Genomic DNA, 20,091 nt, shown 5'->3' with positions numbered 1-20,091 from the left:
AGCATCCATCATTGCAGCGTGAAATAAATTCGGACCCGACGAAGGATTCCCTAGACTTAGAAAATAATTAATTGCCAGAAATAATCAAATATCTAAATGTATAATAACTACCTACATTCGCAGTTATTTACTATTCGTACAAAAAATGTATTTTTTAACAAGCAAGTCTTCAATAAATAAGTATTGTTTCGTTTAAAATTGATGACTTTTTTTACTTTTTATTAATGTTTTTACACTATTATCACATTTGACACAACATGGTATTGTTAATTGTTGCTTTATTAGAAAATCATTTATGTGATTGATGTAGTTAACAGTAGTATTAGACAATAAAACTATCGACCAAGGGTAAGGGTACGCGGAATTTAAATTTTAATTGATTTAAGATTTGTACTATTCCATTTGAGTCGTTTCTTTGCGAAGTGAACCAAAGTGTGCCTTATTTACCTTTGGTGAGTGTGCATACTGCTTGAAGAAAGTCGAGAAAACAACAAGTAGGTATAAAACCTAAATCAATAAAATTTTAATTACATTTTGGTACATACGTTTTATAATATATTATATATATATATGTATGTATCAATATTCATGTGAAGACCTCCCCGTTTCGTCGATGCTACGCTATTATTATGTTGTCTATTTATTTCCATCCATAATATTTATTTATTTCTTAAGGCCAAGTTTCCAGTTATGGAAAGCAAATAGCGAACTAATATGTACATACTTATATACTCGCTTCGTTCCGGACAGGCTTCGACGGCCGACTGAAAGTTTACGCTGTCGCCAATCTTCCGAGTTTTCAGGGATTACAAAATGTAATATAAGAAAACGTGAAATTATAAATTGATAATATTTAAAATGTCAGGAATATAAATTATTCATTTCGCTTACACATAATATTATATCGACATTTATTATAACACCCCTTATTTCACACTAAGGTGAGTTAGGGTAAGTGCGTCTACGGGGTAAGAGCGTCTATAGTCAATAACTTTTTAGTGTTTTAAATATAAGTTGTGACATCTGTGGGTATCTATTACACATGTAAATACACACACACCATCCAAAAATGGCAGTATAATAGCATTGTTTAAGGTCAGTATGACATTTCAAATATTGTCAGTTATTTGAAGTCAACGGCCGAGATCGACACGTTTTTTTAATCGATCTGTATCTCGACAATCTTTCGTCCTATACAAGTGATTTTTGGTAAGTACCTTTATCTTAAATGATATTTTGTTGTCTAAATTTAATATTTGCGATTATTGCCAATGATTATGTTTTATTAGACTAGACACACTTCCCCCGCCAAAAAATATCAATGGGGTAAGAGCGTCCGACGCTCTTCCCCCATGCACTGTTATATTTTTGTATGGATAAGTTTTAGCTAGTGATGTGCCATGCAATCATAAAATATTAATTTTTGTAACTAATGTGTAGCATTTTTTCACAACTTCTAATTTGAGGCGTAGAGTTACTTAACCCGTTCCAGAGACTTTTTTGAGTTTTGAGTAAATCACGAAACGGTTTTAACCGTACGGTAAAAATCCGAATCGGCAACAAGTTCACGCTCATACACTATACCTACTATACGATTTATGCACGGTTTTTTTCCCGTCACAAGCTCTGTTTGTGGTTGAGGGTTATACTGTTTTTACGATTTAAACCCGTCTAATGTGAAAGCGTGCATTACGTCACTTACACCACAAATAATCGGTGGCCGTCCGGGCGCCGTGAATACAGTGGACCTGGGGCCTTATGTTGTAACTTGCGAGTTGAAGTCTCCCGGTCGACATGACGTCATATGACATCATTGTGACGTACTACTGGAGTGAGTCAATAGCATTCGATAAATTAACGCTACTATAATACTTGCGTTATTCATTGTCCCCATACACAAATAGGTGTTTCAGCATAATAATATCTATGGTGAGCCGTGTGCTTGGGCGGCTCGCCTCGATGCGTGTATTGAGGTTACGTCACAATTACGTCATGTCGTCGGGTGACTTCATGTCACAAGTTATAACATAGGGCACCTGGACGGTTGCTAAACGGCGCCGTTTCGATTTTTAACCGTCGCCGTGTAATGTGAAAAGGGCCATGCAAGGGCCATGCTCTTTTTCTCGCTACTAAAAGAATGTCGCCGTTCGATTTTTTGCCGTACGGTCAAAACCGTATAATGTGAAAGGAGCGGACCAAATTACTTTTGAATTTCTATGTTGAATATAAATGCAGCTTAGTACGTAGCTTAGCGTTGTGTAGTTCATACATTGGCATGCGTCAACTACTGAGTGAAGGCTTCTAGTTGTTCCTACTACTTAACTCTTCTGGCTCCCATTTTTTCACTACCTCTACCCTCTACCGCCTCATCCACCGAAGTTGGTAATTTTGTCGATGCATCGGATTTTAGAGCGACCGTGTGGTCATTTAATACTCAAACATAACATTGTATAACTGCATTATTTGACCAGCGGTTGTCCACTTGGAAAACAGCATGCGCGGTGCAGATTTTTATTTGATCCTTATTTCGGTTGTCACACAATAATATGTACTCGATTATTGTCTATCATGGGTTGTCAGTCGCTGGCTCGCGTTCTCCGCGCCGAGTTAAATATAACTTCTCGCCATGATATCGAGAACTGGTTTGGTGCATTGATTCTCGTATCGACTCTTGATCGGATATAATTGGGTTTTCGTACCAGCAGATAAATAGCGCAGCCCGCGAGTGTGTGAAACGAAATAATACACAACTCGGCCGCGTCTCCCGTCCCGCCGCCGCCATCTTTGATTCTATATCCCCGATGGAGTGTTTTGAAATGTCAGCCGCCTCGCTACCCGGCTTATTCCAGCCATCAATCAAGCAATTTTACATCGATAATATTCCACCATGCATAAAACGCTAATGGCTATATTCAGCCTCTCGATTTATTATCGGAATTACAGTTAAGATTCTTTGCACTGAAATTTCGCCTATTGCAATAATGATACAGTGTGTGAAAAAAATAACACGGTCATTATCCTTCTAAGCTCCATTAATTTATTAAACTGTTCATTATTAAAATTCGTAAAAAAATAATACATTATAGTTCAGATTGATTTATATTCACTGCGAATGTGTGTTACGAATATAAAATAAACTGAATCAGGCGTCTAGGTACGCTGAATTATTTCAAATTTATTTTAATTTAGTTTAAACTTTCAACCTTAACAAAAATTATATAAGTAGGTCACCGGGAGCGTTACAGCCGAGGATAGGTCCTGACTTCCTCTATTGGCATATACCTCCTTGGCATGTACCTATCCAAAGTTGATGACTGTATTCTGTACCCCAAACATATGGCAGTTATCGGTAACTCCAGCGATGTTTGACCTGCCTCTTCTGTATACAATTGAATTCTCGACATTATTCTATTTGCCAGTTCATTGTCATCCATGCGGTGCAGATAGCTAGCGCAGTATCCATATCTTAATTGATTGAACTATATTGCAATCTTCGTTCAGACCGTAGAACTCAGCTTTGTATATTCACCAATTGGTGACATCCCAGATAGACCCATAGATACAGCAAAGGTTTTTTCTTTCAAAAATGTTTAGGGCTTGTACATTTCGCACAGTTATTGTACAGGTTACCAACGCGTATATGATCACATCACATTTTTTGTAAGTGTCTTTCCTGTAATGTAAAGCTTGTTTTTAATTCGACTTGGGAGTAAGTGGGGCTGAAGTAGCATTTATTCGATAACTTAATTCATTTTCCTCTGGCAGTCTGGAAAGTTTTAAGTCTGTTTAATTGGTGTATACACAATCTAATTAAATGTAGTATAGCGAAAATATTGCTCATGGCAGCGTCTGTATAATTAATTGAATAGTTTCAATAGGTACCACTATTAATTACTATAGCTAACTTTAATAAATCAACTATGTTTTCTTTTTCATACAGCTATATATATTTATTTCCTTTTCCCTTTTTTGAAATCACGGCTTTTGTATGGTTAATGATATTCAAAATTAAAACAAACACCAAAGAGATATTTAACATTAATTGTTAATAAAGATGTGAGCACATGCATGACACTTCTGATTAATACTTTAAGTGTCACTCGCTGACTTGATTTTTGATTGATGCATTAAAGTTTAAAACATTTCCAGTGGTATATAAGCGTACGTGTTTATAAAACACCACAATATTATAACGATACTGGTCTGATAATAAATGTGATAATTTGAGTATAGAGAAGATTGAGTTTGAATGGTAATCCAACCTTCCTTTTATTTAGCTTTACTTTTTAACATACACTATTATTACAATATTTACTCGTACAGTTATTACAATACAAATTTACAGGAGAGGAAAAAAAAGAAAAAGAACAAAAATAGTGTAAACTTGTAATTTAAATGGTACCTAGAATAACATAAAATGACACAATTTATCAAAAGGGACCCAGTTAGAAAAGTTACAATGATAATAATAGATACAATGACATTAATATGGACGAAGCATCTGGAAAAAAAATGACACTCACTTTTTTGTCGGGTCTGCCGAATGGCATAAACTGTTCTAACGCCATTTACAATAAAGGTGATATTGCTATAAATTCCTGATGCTTTTCGTCGGGTCTGCCGAATGGTTCGGTTCGAACGGGTTCGCTCAAATGAACATTGATATTCGAAACACTGTTCTAACGCCATTACAATAAAGGTGATATTGCTATAACTTCCCGATACGTGATATCGCATAATGGGAATTGCGTGACGTCTACCTATGCATGTGCGAATGTCGCTATACCCGAATTTACTTGCTAGCTACTGTACTGAGTGCGTAGTCCATATATAATGTCATTGAATAGATATGATTCAATTTTCCGGGATACCAGGGAAATCTATTCTCTGGATAAGTGGTTACCCGGAAAAATATTCAAAACTACCAAAACATGAGGAAAGTGTTGTTTGTTGTTTTTTTTGCCCAATTTTAACTTGTCCAACGTATACAGATTATATTCGTTGACGGCAGTAAAGTAATCCGTAAAATGTAATAATAATCGCATTTCTCAGTGGGGCAAACTGCAAACTCAACTTTTATTTCATTTCCGCCATTTATTCCTAGTGTGAGTTCAAAGGTTTTTGTCATCTCGATTAATCTGTCTCCCGGGTAACACGATCCTGATAAATCGAGAACCAATCGTATAAGTTAATAACTAGAGTAACAAAATAATACTTAGTTAAATGTGACGCATCTCAGTTCGGCCTCTCAGTATCGTTTACGTGCCTCGGCTAACAATTTGTTCAGTAAAAAAAAATATCGTATCACTATAACACGCAACACAACTATCGACAATGTTTTTTTTTTTTTTTTTAATTACTTTCCTAAAATGAGTATCTCAACCATGAGCCCCCCTATCTATCGCTAAGGATAAAGGCAATGTGACGCTCTACAGTAGTGTTTTCCAAATGGTGTACGCGGTAAAATTAATGTGTATATTTAGTTTTTTTTTGTATATTTTAATACTTATATTCAATGACATTATTAATGGACGTCGCACTCAATACAGTAGCTAGCAAGTAAATTCGCATGTATAGGTAGACGTCACGCAATTTTCCTTATGCGATATCACGCATCGGGAATTTATAGCAGTATGACCTTTATTGTAATGGCGTTAGAGCAGTGTTTCTAATGTCAATGTTCATTTGAACGAACCCGTTCGAACCGAACCGTTCGGCAGACCCAACAAAAACCATCAAGAATTTATAGCAATATCACCTTTATTGTAATGGCGTTAGAACAGATTATGCCATTCGGCAGACCCGACAATAAAGTGAGTGTCATTTTCTTTTCCAGATTATTCGTCCAATTGCATCCATTTGAATTATATGGAGTTGTCGAGTATCGATACATAATTTTAAATAATAATATTAGCGACTTTTTTTTACTATTAAAGCACATCTGTGATGTGTGTTTATCTCACTTATCTGGTCGACTCGCCACGTCGGGCCCCCAGGCTAGAGCCCGGTCAGCCCCTCCCCCCTCTTGTGGGGGCCATGATCTCAATATCTATATGTGTGTTGAATAAAATAATAATAGTATAATAATGATAGTCCGATCTAATTTGAACGTTTAATCAATTTAAAGAGCATAGCTATATTTCCTTCACAATGACTACGAACTTTATGCTAATAAACGGCACACGTATTTTATTACTGAATTTTTATCTTACTCATTTTGCTTTTCTACGACCACCCGGTACGCCTTCACACCCTTAAGGTCGTATACCGTAAAGCGAACGAGCAAAACACCATTAAATGGTGTTGCTCGTTCGCTTTACGGTAAGTTACTTTAAATTTTAAAAGTTGCACAGGGGGTGTCACAGGAAAAACTTTTCATGATCCTGATTATGAATTATAATATTTTTAATAGTCCTAATGTCACATCAGCCGAATCTACGAAATAATTATATGGATATATATATATGGTGGCTGTACCAAAAGATACTATTGGCATTGTGCGATTTCCCACATAAGCAATTGGGCTGTAAAGTAGGCGTTAGGCATAGTTGACAGCTTGCCAGCGAAAACATCGAGACCGGTTAAAACCGGAAAGTCTGGAGATATTCTTGTTATCTTCATATACCTTCACGATATACTTAATTATGTTAAGTATTTCGCGAAACAAAAATGCAAACCATAAACAAAATGCGAGCCGCCGCTTGGCGTGCCCGTTTCTGCCCGATTAGGCTGCACTTCGCATCGCCATTTTGGGTTTCGGCGGCGGAAATGTCGTTTCCTATATTGTCTCCCGAAATAATTCGCGAAGAATTCTAATGAATCTCTGCAACTGACGAACTTACAAATTGTATTCAGTTCAAACAATGACAGAAGATTTTGTATAATATATTAGTATGTACGACGACATAAAATTAAATTAATCAGTTAAGTATCGTATCATCTACATCTACATTCTACCGAAATTAAATTTTATATATTTTACCACGTTTTTATTAGCTCGTATTCTTGTTTGTCCAGTACTAATTTTTTCTTGTGTGTCCAGTACTAATTTTTTCTTGTGTGTCCAGTATATATTTTTTCTTGTTTGTTCAAGATTTGTATTGGGCGATTAAATTTTTTTAACTAACTTCCCGACTAGCTAGACATTTGAAACTTATCGAATATATATTGAATATATCAGAACACGACGACAATGCATTCTTTTAATACTTTTAGCCATTTTTAAGCAGAATTGGATTCATTTTCAGTTAATTCTGTTTTGTAATGAAAGTTATTATTGTTGGTTGCTAAGGGGGTCCTAGCAACTAAATTATTAATATATACGTGCGTTACTATGTAAATCAATATGAAATGTCAAAATGACATTTCTGTATTCTGTATGTATTCAGTATTTCTATCAAGTACAATAAAAAGTTTTTATTAATACATAGAATTGTCAAGTTTATATGATTCAACAGAAAATTTAAAAACGTTGTATAATAAGTTCTTTTTATCTTGTAATTATTTACATTGTTATTTTAGAATAACTTAAAATAAGTTTTGTTAGTACACTGTTCCGAAGATGGGTTTATAGCCTGTAACAGCTGTCCACACCAATAACTCAGATAAAGTAAACCTAACAAAAATAAAACTTTGTTTCAAAACCATTATAATAGAGTTATACCACGTAAATGTCAGTTCAATTAATAAATCAATCTATTAACCTTTCAGTCTTGCGTTGCTGTCAGCGCGTATTACACATCTCAGAAATCTCTGACAATGTTCTTATATCACCCACCTTTGTATATTATTTGATATTATCCTCGGGACCTTTTAGTATTTCGAAGCATCCATAAGGACTAAAGTCTTTCCAATTATACAATATTTCTTTTATCCCATTATAAACTTAACGTTGTGGATTGACAACGGTGATCATACTGATAATAAACAGTGACGTCCCGTGGGGGTAGGCAGATTGAGCGTCGCTTGGGGGCGGCAGTTACTCGAAGGGTGGCAAATGAGAGAATTCATTTGGTATATAGTTACCTAAACTTAGTACATGATAACGAAAATATCCTATATTAAAAATTCAACTCACTGGTTGGAAACAGAATGTACCTATTAATTAACATAAAAGACTTAGCAGGTCTGTAATTCTGGTCTGTATCAGGCTAAAAAATATGATTTCAAAATGTTGTTCAAAGTTTTGTGAAGAAGAAAATCGACAAGGATCGCCCTTAATTCTTCAAGATAGAGGAAAATAATGTATCACAAAAATAAGAAGCCACTGTATTACATATAAAAATTCCCACTTTTGGGAAAAAATATTTGTAGATTTTAATTTTGTGTTTTAGTGGAATATATTTTGATGGTAATGTTATCCAATCAATATTTTATATATTGGAGTCATGAAAGGATGATGAAAAAATGGGGCGGCAGTTTGGCGCTGCATAGGGGCGGCATTTTGTCTAGGGACGTCACTGACTTCGACGAAGCTTTCAGAGAATCGCAAATGTGTTTTTCTCCTCTGTCGGTTAACACACATTCACACAATGCGCCCAGTGTAAATAGATTGGTCAGGTGTGTGCTTTTTTCTTTCAAGTATTGCGAATGCAGAATTTTTATTTTTATCGCGCGCCAAGTGCGAATTTATTTTTGTTCAGCCATTTGGTTTTTCTATATGCAGTTTTTTTTTCTTCTGACCTACGTCTTCAATTATTATTGTTCGTTTGTATTTTGCAGTTGCCAAAAACGAGGTTTTTATATAAATTACAACGCGTTTTTTGTTACTCTCTTTCATGCTTTTATTTTTATCAAATAAGTCACGTCAATGACTCTCACAAAGTATGTAAATCTCATTCTCTAATAAATTCTTTGTTGTTTTCTTCTTCTTTGATTGTTGATTTATGAAAACACTTTTATTTAACATCAGTAACATTTTCTTTGTCTCCTTCTTTCTCTGCTGAAGCTTGTCTATCAATGACGTCATGTTTCAGAGATACACTGCTATCTTGTACATGGATGTCTAGCTTATGTTTTTGATCCTATATCATCATCAGCCGGGGTCAATCCACTGCTGGATGAAGGCCTCCCCAAGCTTTCTCCAACTCTCTCGGTCCTGTGTCGTTCGCTGCCACGTATTTCCGCCGAACTTTACCAGTTCGTCAATCCAGCGGCTTTTAGGGCGACCTTGTGGCCGTTTCGTACCCCTTGGGTACCATTGGATGACGGCATTTGTCCAGCGGCCGTCCTTTCGGCGAGCAATGTGCCCCGCCCATCTCCATTTCAGCTGTTTGGCAACGTCTATTACATCGCGTACTCTTGTCTGCTTCCTAACCCATTCGTTTCTCTTACGGTCGTTTCGCGTGATGCCCAACATGCACCTCTCCATGCCTCGCTGTGTGACTCTTAGCCTTTGGACATCTCTCGTGTTGAGGGTCCACGTCTCGCAGCCATACGTGAGCACGGGTAGCACACATTGGTTGAACACCCTACGCTTAAGACATAATGGTAGGTCACTCTTGAAGATACTATCAGACGTCCGAAAGCACTCCATCCCAGCTTTGTTCTTCGAGCAATTTCATCGTGCATGCTTCCGTCTGATCCGTTTGATCCTATATATTTGTACATTATAACATTAAAAAAACTGTTCGTCTTTCATTCTCAATGCAGTCTTAAGTACCTTTATAGTACCTTCGACGTCGTCATCTTAACAAGACGTTAGAAAGTTTCTCTTGAATGTGGAAACGTTGCAGTACTTACTTATTTATTTAAAAGGTATTTTTTCTTTTCTATTTTTATATTATACACCAGCGATGGCAGTGGCGAAGGGTGACTTTTGGAAAGAGGTAGGCTGTGGAGATATGAGAAAAAAAATATACTTGTCAGATATACTTACGGGTAATAAGGAGATAATCCGATATTACTACTGATGAATATGTACACAACACAATGACACACATCTCAAGATAAAATATTTTTTTATTTTTAAAATCAATTTTTAAAATAAATATATCTAAATAGAAATCTAAATAGAAAAAAAATATAGAAATTATTTTTTTAAATTATTTTATGGATTTATTATTTGCTTAGCGACAGACATCGACAATAAACATATTCCTAAAAAGTGTAGGGCCTACAGTAAGCGTATTCTGTAGCGCTTATAGATTCGGTTCAAATTTACAGACATGCTTGATGTTATGTGACGTCATAGCGATACAAAATGTAGTTTGGATTCTGTTGATCGGAATCCGAAGCTAATTCAGTTGAAAATAGATGGCGCTTGTGGCCACTTATTTTTTATTCGAAACTCAACTAAACTAAACAGTAAGTATTCTAAAGTCTGACAATAGATGACTCAATTATTTTATATTTTGCATACATATTTTTTATTTACCTATTTTAATATAAGTAAATAAAATACTTGAAGACATATTTTTCTTAGAAGGTAGGCTTTAAATAATCGCCTAGTATGGAGCCTTCGCCACTGAGCGATGGGCACGTCACCACGTTTGGTAGACATACGAGTATATTGGAAAGATTTTCTAATTTTCCGCCTAGAAGCATAACAATGAATACACGAAAAAAAATAGGCGGTCGATGGGGGTGGCACGGTGGCCGGCGTTGCACTATAACGTCGTGGGTCCCAGGTTTGAATCCTGGGTCTGGCAAGTACACATATTGTTTTTCAATTTTGAGTCTGTCAGGGTATGGACCTAATAGATTGAGCAAGTGGCTGACATCCATATCTCGTAAAAAAATAAAATCTGTTAATACAAACCTCTACTCTGTGGAGGCCCCTATGATCCTATTAGGATCGGACATGGTCGAAAGAAAGAAAATAAGGGTGTGGCAGTCAGTCAGGCGACCAGACGACATTATGAAAATAATATGATACAATTTTATTATTTTTACTTACAAATTTCGCTATCTGAATTCTTCTGTCTTGTTAAATTACATTACATTACAACAATTAAATTAGTATTAATATACAATAAAACGGTATTGGAACTAACTAAACTACGCGACCCGAGTGAAATTTTAAACAATACAGGAAGCTACTTACTTTTATCGTAAGAAGTTTTTTAGAAATTATTACAGCCGAATTTTAATTAAAATTTGGAACTGAACGTTCTGTGGAATCGGAACTTCTAAGCTTGGCAAAAGAATAGGAGTACGTAGGTAGATGTAATAAGTACATACTTATTTTACTGTATGAACTCAAACTTAATGAATACTTTTATAAGGCGTACCGAGTGTTACTGATATTATTTTGTTTTCTTCCTCCAGGACGTGAAGATCTATCTCCCCCGAGCAGCCTGAACGGATACAGCGCGGACAGTTGCGAGGCGAACAAGAGAGCGAAGAAGGGGCCAGCGCCACGGCAGCAGGAGGAACTATGCCTCGTCTGCGGGGACCGAGCCTCCGGATACCATTACAACGCCCTCACCTGCGAAGGATGCAAAGGTAACATATCATTCATTACCCTCAACGCTTAATGCATGTTCATTGTTTACACTTCAACCAAATAAAAATCTTCAAGTCTGTCAAGAAATTATGGTGACAGGAAATACATTACCCTCACCCAACAAAATTTTTATTTTAATAATTGTAAGTAATGGAACTCACTATCCGTACATAGGTAGCTACCTACATACTCCACGTTATGTGTAATTTATTAATCTCTATGAATTCTGTTTTCGAATATCGTATTTAAATTTGCAAGATAATAGCGCTTGTACACGTGGATGGATATACTGGTACCAATAGTGTGTAGATTCAACTATCGCAATAATAACTGTTCACACGTAAAAGGACTGTCTCGTCAATATCATTCTTCAAACGTAAGCGAGACGCGTTGTTGCACTGCCTTCTGGTGGTTCTTGTCATTTTATGGTACTATTTGACTGGTTGCAGTGTTGTCATCTTTTTGTAACCGAATTACAGTACGCGGTTCAATAAATTATAGTATTTTGGCAAAAAATCTGTTGTTAAAAATGTGAAGGTTTTTTATTTACCACAAATAAAAATAATGAAGAATTTGAGAAATTCCGAGGCCCTTTTTTATCCAAATCTAGGGCTATACCTATTTGCCTCTTTCAAGCAACGTTTTTCTAGTTTTACCAAATTTTCTTCTAATACAAAATTATAGTACTTGGCGTATCGTACATAGTACGCGCGATGTAATTCGTATATTTTCCGCCAGGCTCGCCACTATCGTTCTATTGCGCAGGTGTAGATATCGAACAAATTCTAACTTTCGCGTGAAAATTCAGAAGCTTCTGTACTTTTTTGATCCATGCATGCAATTTTGCAACTTGCACGTGTAAACTGAGTATTAGATACGGTTTCGAGATTGAAATGATACCATAAATTAAAAATGTGTTACCTATGATTTCGACTTATGTACCTACTTCAATTGTGTGTTCCAAACATCCTTAAATGTGAGGTAGTTTAATGACGCAAGTTTTAGAATATTTTTTAATTTTATATGGCCACATAGTCACCAAAGCCAGCTGCTGTTTTCAAGGAGCTTTCAAGGATATCACTTGCAAAATGACAATGGATTAAGATTATAAAAAAAAACATTTATTGCTTCGAAGATTGGTATATTATTGTTTGATTGATTAAATTGTTGAGGCTGTATCGCCGACACGATCGATATTCGCAACGGGTACATAATATTATTATATTCAACGAATATCATAAAATGGCACATTTTAACCACAAAGGTCACCTCCGAGTAATAAAATTTGTAAGTATGCTGTTTTTATTCTCTTGGCAAATTGTTATCTTGCCTCCCGATTTATGGCGTACAATATTAGTTTCATTATACCCGTTGGACCAGTCTTGATATTTGTTTTTTTAAATTAAATTATTTATAGCAAAAATATGACTACTGTTCAATAATATATTAACAATGATGCTTAAATTTAAATTACAAATTCACACGTTTTCATTGTAATGATTGCTGATCATAATACATTCTTGTAGATTTTTTTATGTACATACCTAATATAATTTATTAATACAATTATATTATACCTAAGTACCTACTTTTCCAATTTGCACTTTATATAAGCTAATAATAGGTACCATAAAAATGGCTTAAGCATCGGCCTATAATGTTGTGGGTTCGAACCTGGGTCTGGCACACGTTGTTTTTCAATTTGTGTATAAGTTGTGAAAGATGCATTGATATACTACTGGATGAATCATATGCTTCTTAAAATTTTCAGCGACTCGGCCAGCGTTAAAACTTACTGTTTTAATATCAGCGGACTTAACTCGATATAAGCTCACTTAATATTTGTCTCGAAAACGACCTGGCAATAATTATGAGTAAGCCCGATCTAGCTTGCATCTTACTCTAACTAATAGTCAGCGCATGACGACTTGCTGTCCGCTCAGACATGAATTTTTGGTAGCTTGCAAGCTTTGGGTTGCAGCACCCTTAGGGTCACTATTCCAAGAACGCAAATTTAGTTTTACAGCCAGGGCAATACGGGTGAAATTCGGGAATCCATGTTAACGGTCTTAACGCATTATACCTACAAGGAAATATTATAAGACGATATTCGTAATATCTTCTTTTGTGGTACATTTTTAAAATGACACTTGTATGGGAACTCCTCATCTAGTAGTATATCAATGGAAAGATGTGAAAAATAAAGTAAAGTTATAATTTTTATTGCTGTAAAATTTATTTTGAATCAGTTAAGATTGTTTTCCTAAGCAGACGAAACCAGTCCTGATCGCTTTTTAAATAGGTTGAACTGAATAAATACCTAGGTACCCACTGTTTGGTTTTAGTTAAAACAATATCTTTCCACCAAGAATTATCATTTAATACATTTAAATGGATTATATAATGTAACTTTAAAATGTTATGGCATTTGGGAGGGGGCGTTTATCATAACCTATTTACACAGCCATACCACTACAGCAACCAACTTTTTTAATAAAATTTTGAGTTTTTTAATTTTTATTTTTTCAGGATTCTTCAGAAGAAGTGTCACGAAAAATGCTGTCTACATCTGCAAATTCGGTCACGAGTGCGAGATGGACATGTACATGCGGCGCAAGTGCCAGGAGTGCCGGCTGAAGAAATGCCTGGCGGTGGGCATGCGGCCGGAGTGCGTCGTCCCCGAAAACCAGTGCGCGATAAAGCGGAAGGAGAAGAAAGCCCAAAAGGAAAAGGATAAGCCCCCCGTCACGACGACATCAACGAAACCCGACATCATACCCGCCATCATGAAGTGCGAACCTTTACCTCCAGAGGCCACGAAAGTTGTAAGTCAATCAATCATATTTCGCATACCAAAAGAAGTTGTCTGCAGGCAGAATTTTAAACTATTATCTCCATTATCAAATAATTACCCAAACTTACATAAAATACAAAACTTGTGAAAAAATCTGCTAAGCATTTCTTAAAGATCGAACCCTTGTTCTGTGATGTCAAGTCGTGATACACAGATTCTTTAATACCGTATGTTTCGAAAATTAATACTATCAACAGAAGAGATACTTGAATTTAAATTATTGTTTTTTGTTTTGTACTATTTGGTACAACAACTTACTAATATGTAAATGGAATACAGTGGAACCCCGATCTACCGTTCTCGCATAAATCGTTTTCCCGCTCATAACGTTCATTTTTGAAAGTCCCGTCAAACACCCATAAGAACAACGTTAAATAATCCCGCATTAACCGTTCCCCGATTTATCGTTTTCCTCGATCTATCGTCTCTGTTCTGGCAGAACACACTAACTGGAGAATACTAGTTTTGAGTAATTTGACTTGAAGTTGTTAAAATGTTTGAAATGGTCTATCATGTGAGTTTATTAAGTAATCGTAAAAAGGGTGACTTTAAAATAAAGACTGTTTATTTATTAAGAAGGTTTCCAGACGGTAAAGTTTGAAATAAGGAACATTTTGGTATAACTAACTCAATATGTCATTTTTTCGAATTAGTGTCTTCTGCCAGAACAGTGACGATATGGTCCCGTCATAAATATTATCCCGATTGACCGTTTTTGTTGAATATTTTTCATTTCGCTTTCGTAGAATTCTTCATGATACATAAGTACATACAGACCTTTCAGTCGCGTCGCTTTGTTTGCTCAGGCTTGCCTCGCATCTCTATCAAGAATTTTTATAAGTCACAACTAAAATGCTCCCCTTGAAAAAAACTAGAACTCTAGCTGAGAAACTGAAAATGAAGTCGAAAAAAATCCAGGAAATTTTTTCATTTTTTTTTTATATATTATCCTGCATTTGTCGTCTTTTTTTTAGGGTCCCTTGAAAACCGTAGAATCGGGGTTTCACTGTAGTAGAAATCTTCAATTCAATCAATTCGGATCATATTTCAGTTAACATGCACCCTATCTACAATAGTAATTATAATAATTTCAAAAAATGCTATAAATAAGTATATACCTAGTATGTATGTTGCCAAAGCCGGAATTTCAATAATTGCTGTGAACTGTCATGTCGTGAAACTAGTAAGGTAACGTAATGTGACAGCACAGAACAAAACGAAATTTATTAGCACAGTGAGAGAAGAAGATATGTTTCACAATGCGCATCTTGTTTACATTGCTGTTTTGTGTTTCAGAAATTTCTGTCAGATAAACTACTGGCTGACAACAGATTACGGAACGTGCCCCCTCTAACCGACAACCAAAACTATGTCATAGCACGGCTTGTCTGGTACCAAGACGGCTATGAGCAACCTTCAGAAGAGGACCTCAAGCGGATCATGGTTGTAAGTATAGTTTCTATTGATAAAGCTTAAAACAATAAGTGTCCAACAAAAATGTTGAATGTTTTTCCGGATGTCACAGTACCGGTTGTCGGAAAATGAATGAAGAGTGAATGCCATTTGTCCATGCGAAAAAATATAGGCAATACTTGAAATATTTGAGAGTTTGTATGAAAATTAGTGCAGTATTCGTAGAACTTCTTTTGTCTAATTTTCTTGTTTAGATGTGATAGAAACTACATTTATTTATTCTTTTAACTTTTTGGTTTTTTTGTATCTTTTTCTGATGCTGTTCTAAATTATGTATAAAAAACATTCATCTTTATGATTTATATTTTTCAGAGTACTCCTGTCGACGACGAAGACATGACAGAGGTTCCCTTCCGACATATAACTGAAATCACCATCCTTACAGTTCAACTCATCGTTGAATTTGCCAAAGGACTCCCCGCCTTCACAAAGATCTGCCAAGGAGATCAAATAACACTTTTAAAGGTATGTTCTCTTTAATATTTCAGTCGTAACTTATCTGCAAATGGACAGTAGAAATTTTACATCCATGAGGTGACATTTTAACTTTCACTCAATCATAAATGTTCATCAAATCTTTGTTTGTCTTACATAGGCATGTTCAAGCGAAGTGATGATGCTGAGGATGGCTCGACGGTATGATGCTGTATCAGACTCGATTCTGTTCGCCAACAACCGGTCGTACACACGAGACAGCTACAAGATGGCCGGCATGGCGGAGATCATCGAGGACCTACTCCACTTTTGCCGGCAGATGTTCACCATGACCGTAGACAACGTGGAGTACGCCCTTCTCACCGCCATCGTTATATTTTCCGGTAAGGATTTTATTCTTTTCCATCACCATGTTGGTCTTTTGTAATTTGTACTGATAATATATTTATGGCTTGACATAAATGTTGGGATATGCTAATGGTGATACGGTGCAATATAATTTCAGATCGACCCGGCCTGGAGGAAGGCGAGCTAGTCGAGCAGATCCAGGGCTACTACATTCAGACGCTGCGGTGCTACATTCAGAACCGGTACAGCGGCGATGCCAAGTGCGGCGTCCTCTTCGCCAAGCTGCTATCCATCCTTACGGAATTACGCACGCTAGGCAACCAGAACTCCAATATGTGCATCTCGCTCAAGCTCAAGAACAGGAAGCTGCCCCGTTTCCTGGAGGAGATCTGGGACGTGACGGAGGTGGCGGCGCCCTCGCCCCCTGCCGCCCCCGCCGCGCCGCTCTAACCTCCACGCCCCTTCCCCCTGGGCGAGATAGAGCGGGCGGCCGCCGAGCTCGGCCCGCCACGGCTGTGAAAAATTTTATTATTTTACTTTTATAACGCGTCGACGGACGGCGGCCAGAGGGCCCCCGCCCCCGCGAGACGTCCAGGGGTGGCTGTCTGTCGACCTTAGCGGTAGTGAGCGAGGAGAGAAAAGGAAAGCGGCGTAGAAGACGACGGCTCGCAGATCGCAGCGGGAGGCGAAGCGATGCTTCTCCCCCGGGGAACGTTCCCGAACCGAGGTGCCTTTTTAAGACTGGGGCCGCGGTGAACCGTCTCGCGAGTCTGATTTTTAATTATTACGCAGGCGTCTCGATGACGACGCTCTGCGGTTTTTTCCCTTCGACTTCCCGGCGGAGAGCGAGAGACTGTCCCTCTCTACCCTGAGTGCGGTGAATCGCGATCGTTTGACCGGGAGACGCGGACGGCGGACCCGTCGGCAAAATTGACTTGAATTTCAGAGAGCTTAGCGTCGGAGACTTGTATTTATTGTAAATTGTGAGCTAGGACGGACCGGTTCTCCGGGCCTGCGGCCCGACGCGGAGTAGCCCGAGTTAGGAATAACTACGCGGCGGCGGTGTCCCCGCGCTCCGACTTCATGCGCCGCATACGTACGTCTACTTTTACATTTAAACTTTAAGTATTAACTCGGATAAGCGTAACTTGTACATAGTAAATAGTAAATATTATACCTATCGCGATAATTATATCTGAAGCATTATTTCAGACATTTTCAATCCGACGATAGCCTTTTCGATGTTGAATGTGACTTATGTTATTACCGCGATCGCAGACTACCTACATATTCTATCTCAATGTTACGCCGTAGTACATAAACATTTATACGTATACACGATAATATATATCTGTTAGAGAAGTCACTCTATTGTTACGCTCGTGAAAAATTTAATAATTCATTTCCCCCTTCCCTGATCTGAGACCCCGAGGGAGCGTTCGTTTTCTTCCGCCCGTATCGGATCGGATCGTGAATTCGCCGGTGTAAATCATCTATTTTTGTCAACGTACTGATTATTTTCTCTGCACTTTTAGTTGTCGAGCATTGTCCATTCGATCATACTCTCCCTTAAAATAAACTAAATTAGTATAGAATCACAAAAGTAAAGTTATCGAGGAAAGAATACAAATTAAGCTATAATAGTATATTTACAATAAATAATCATCACAAAAGGATCCAGTTCAAAGCTAGAAAGTTTTTCATTTTGTATTAATCAAATTGTACATTATGTATACATATTAACTAAATTAAACAGAGGTCATTCATATTAGTGCAAGATTATTAAACAAGGTATCTTATTCTATTAATCAGAGGTACGTATTTTAGCTTTTGATTTCATTTGATACATACATACAAAGGAAAAATCTATAACACAAATGATAAAAAATAAACTGTTATCATGATGAAAGTTTTATGTCAACTTTTTCATTCGTTTACAATTCGTGTGAATATTTCATTTATATTATTTTTAAAAATGCAATATTAATGTTTTAAATATTTCTTTGACAAAATGTTCATTATCAAAAGTTGATTGTAAGCTTTCTCTGAAGCAGTGTGAAATATATTAATATACCCCACAGTTGACGAGTATCGAATGTTGTTTTTAGTTGCAAAACCATTTATTACACGTGTTTACAGTGAGAATTAGAGAAAACTATGTACGTTTATTTGAATGGTTGTGTCTAACAGATTATATAATAATTGGTTACATTCGGCACTCGTCACCCGTGAGCTATGAAGATATTTTAGCACCGTTTGCCTTACATTGGGGTACCTGTATCACGTACCTTCCTATATAGAAAAAAAGATTATCACAATTTTATTTTTCACAGAGAAAATAAAAAATAAATAAACAGTGTTGTAGCTTTATCATTTGTTATGTATTCATATTCATTACCTCCCAGGATTTAAACCATTCTCAAAGATTACTCTATTTCCTTATTTGTTGTTATATTTTTTTATATACTTATTAATAACATTGTATCTTTTTTTCTCATAATGTTTCTTCAACTATTGTTTGTACCATAATGCAAAAACACTTGAGGCTTTAAGACTTTTTAGGAAACTTTATCGAATCATTGTATACACACATTTTATATTATTGGACTGTACTATATTTAAATTATTATTATTCGGTGAAATTGCACTGTTAAATAAATTTTTGACAGTGTTTTTTTAATGTTTTCTAAGCAATTTAAAGCCTTCAGGTGTTAATAATAAGGTGTAAGTTACTTCAGCAAACTTTCTGCCATCCATCGTTCATTGAAAATACACAACGTCATACATTCTCGCGTAAGGTGGATCTACACTGACGGATCGCAAATAATTTTGAACACATCAATGATAATAATATGAACCTTTGATAATTTTGTATGAAGCACGGTACGCTGAGACTAAACTCTGATCGGTTCAGGATCGTTCCGTCGGTGTGCCCCGCCTTAAGATGTCATTTCAAAATCAATTATTACTATGTAAGAATGCTTCGTGTGTTCATTTGTCTTATAATGTCAAATATTAATAAGAACTATTGTGCGTTATACATATTTATCACGTATGGTTTTTAACTGATTTTGACATTTAAGGGTGTTCATTGTAAATGTAGACTGTATAATCTGTTGTTTATTTCACCAAGACATAAATTTACTTCTTTTTAATTAGTTTTAAATCTATTTACTGTCGAAATATGAGATTGTAAATTATTATATCAACTCTGCATACCTAATATGTAGTTATATTTGAAAGATTAAATCGTTATTATTAAAGTGACTGAAATTAAATTTACCTTACACCGAGTTGTACTCATTTTAGTAGCATTCGCTAACGAGATTTTTCTGCGATGTTTTGTGAACACTACGCAAAACACTCGTTTGTCTGGCAACACTTAATGCTATGAATAAGATGTAATTATTAGTAGTGTGTTGTTCTCTTTAGTTATATCCGGGACAATATTGCATCTTGGTGAATTATCAGCAGAGGTCTTATTTACAAATTTAATTTATAACATTTACAAGAGGTACTTAGAATTACGTGCATA

General features: G+C 36.3%; 1 protein-coding gene across 5 annotated transcripts in view; it reads left to right on the top strand.

Annotated features, from left to right (window-relative positions):
• EcR (Ecdysone receptor) overlaps window positions 1–18,891 on the top strand; it is an 830,271-nt gene extending 811,380 nt beyond the window's left edge. For all 5 annotated transcript variants that reach the window (XM_085957983.1, XM_085957984.1, XM_085957981.1 and 2 more), the window contains 6 exons: window positions 11,269–11,445; window positions 13,976–14,271; window positions 15,597–15,746; window positions 16,086–16,238; window positions 16,369–16,591; window positions 16,714–18,891. In XM_085957983.1, the coding sequence (XP_085814109.1) occupies window positions 11,269–11,445; window positions 13,976–14,271; window positions 15,597–15,746; window positions 16,086–16,238; window positions 16,369–16,591; window positions 16,714–17,006 (1,292 nt within the window). In that variant the 3' untranslated portion in view covers window positions 17,007–18,891. The remainder of the gene's footprint in view (window positions 1–11,268; window positions 11,446–13,975; window positions 14,272–15,596; window positions 15,747–16,085; window positions 16,239–16,368; window positions 16,592–16,713) is intronic.
• Window positions 18,892–20,091: the final 1,200 nt, after the last annotated feature.

This window comes from Rhyacophila brunnea, unplaced genomic scaffold, assembly GCF_057557595.1.
Source record: "Rhyacophila brunnea isolate RB1 unplaced genomic scaffold, BYU_Rbru_1.0 scaffold_7, whole genome shotgun sequence".
In the NCBI taxonomy this organism is placed as follows: domain Eukaryota; kingdom Metazoa; phylum Arthropoda; class Insecta; order Trichoptera; family Rhyacophilidae; genus Rhyacophila; species Rhyacophila brunnea.
Note: the sequence above shows the minus strand (reverse complement) of the source record. Positions and strands in the feature narration are given on the sequence as shown.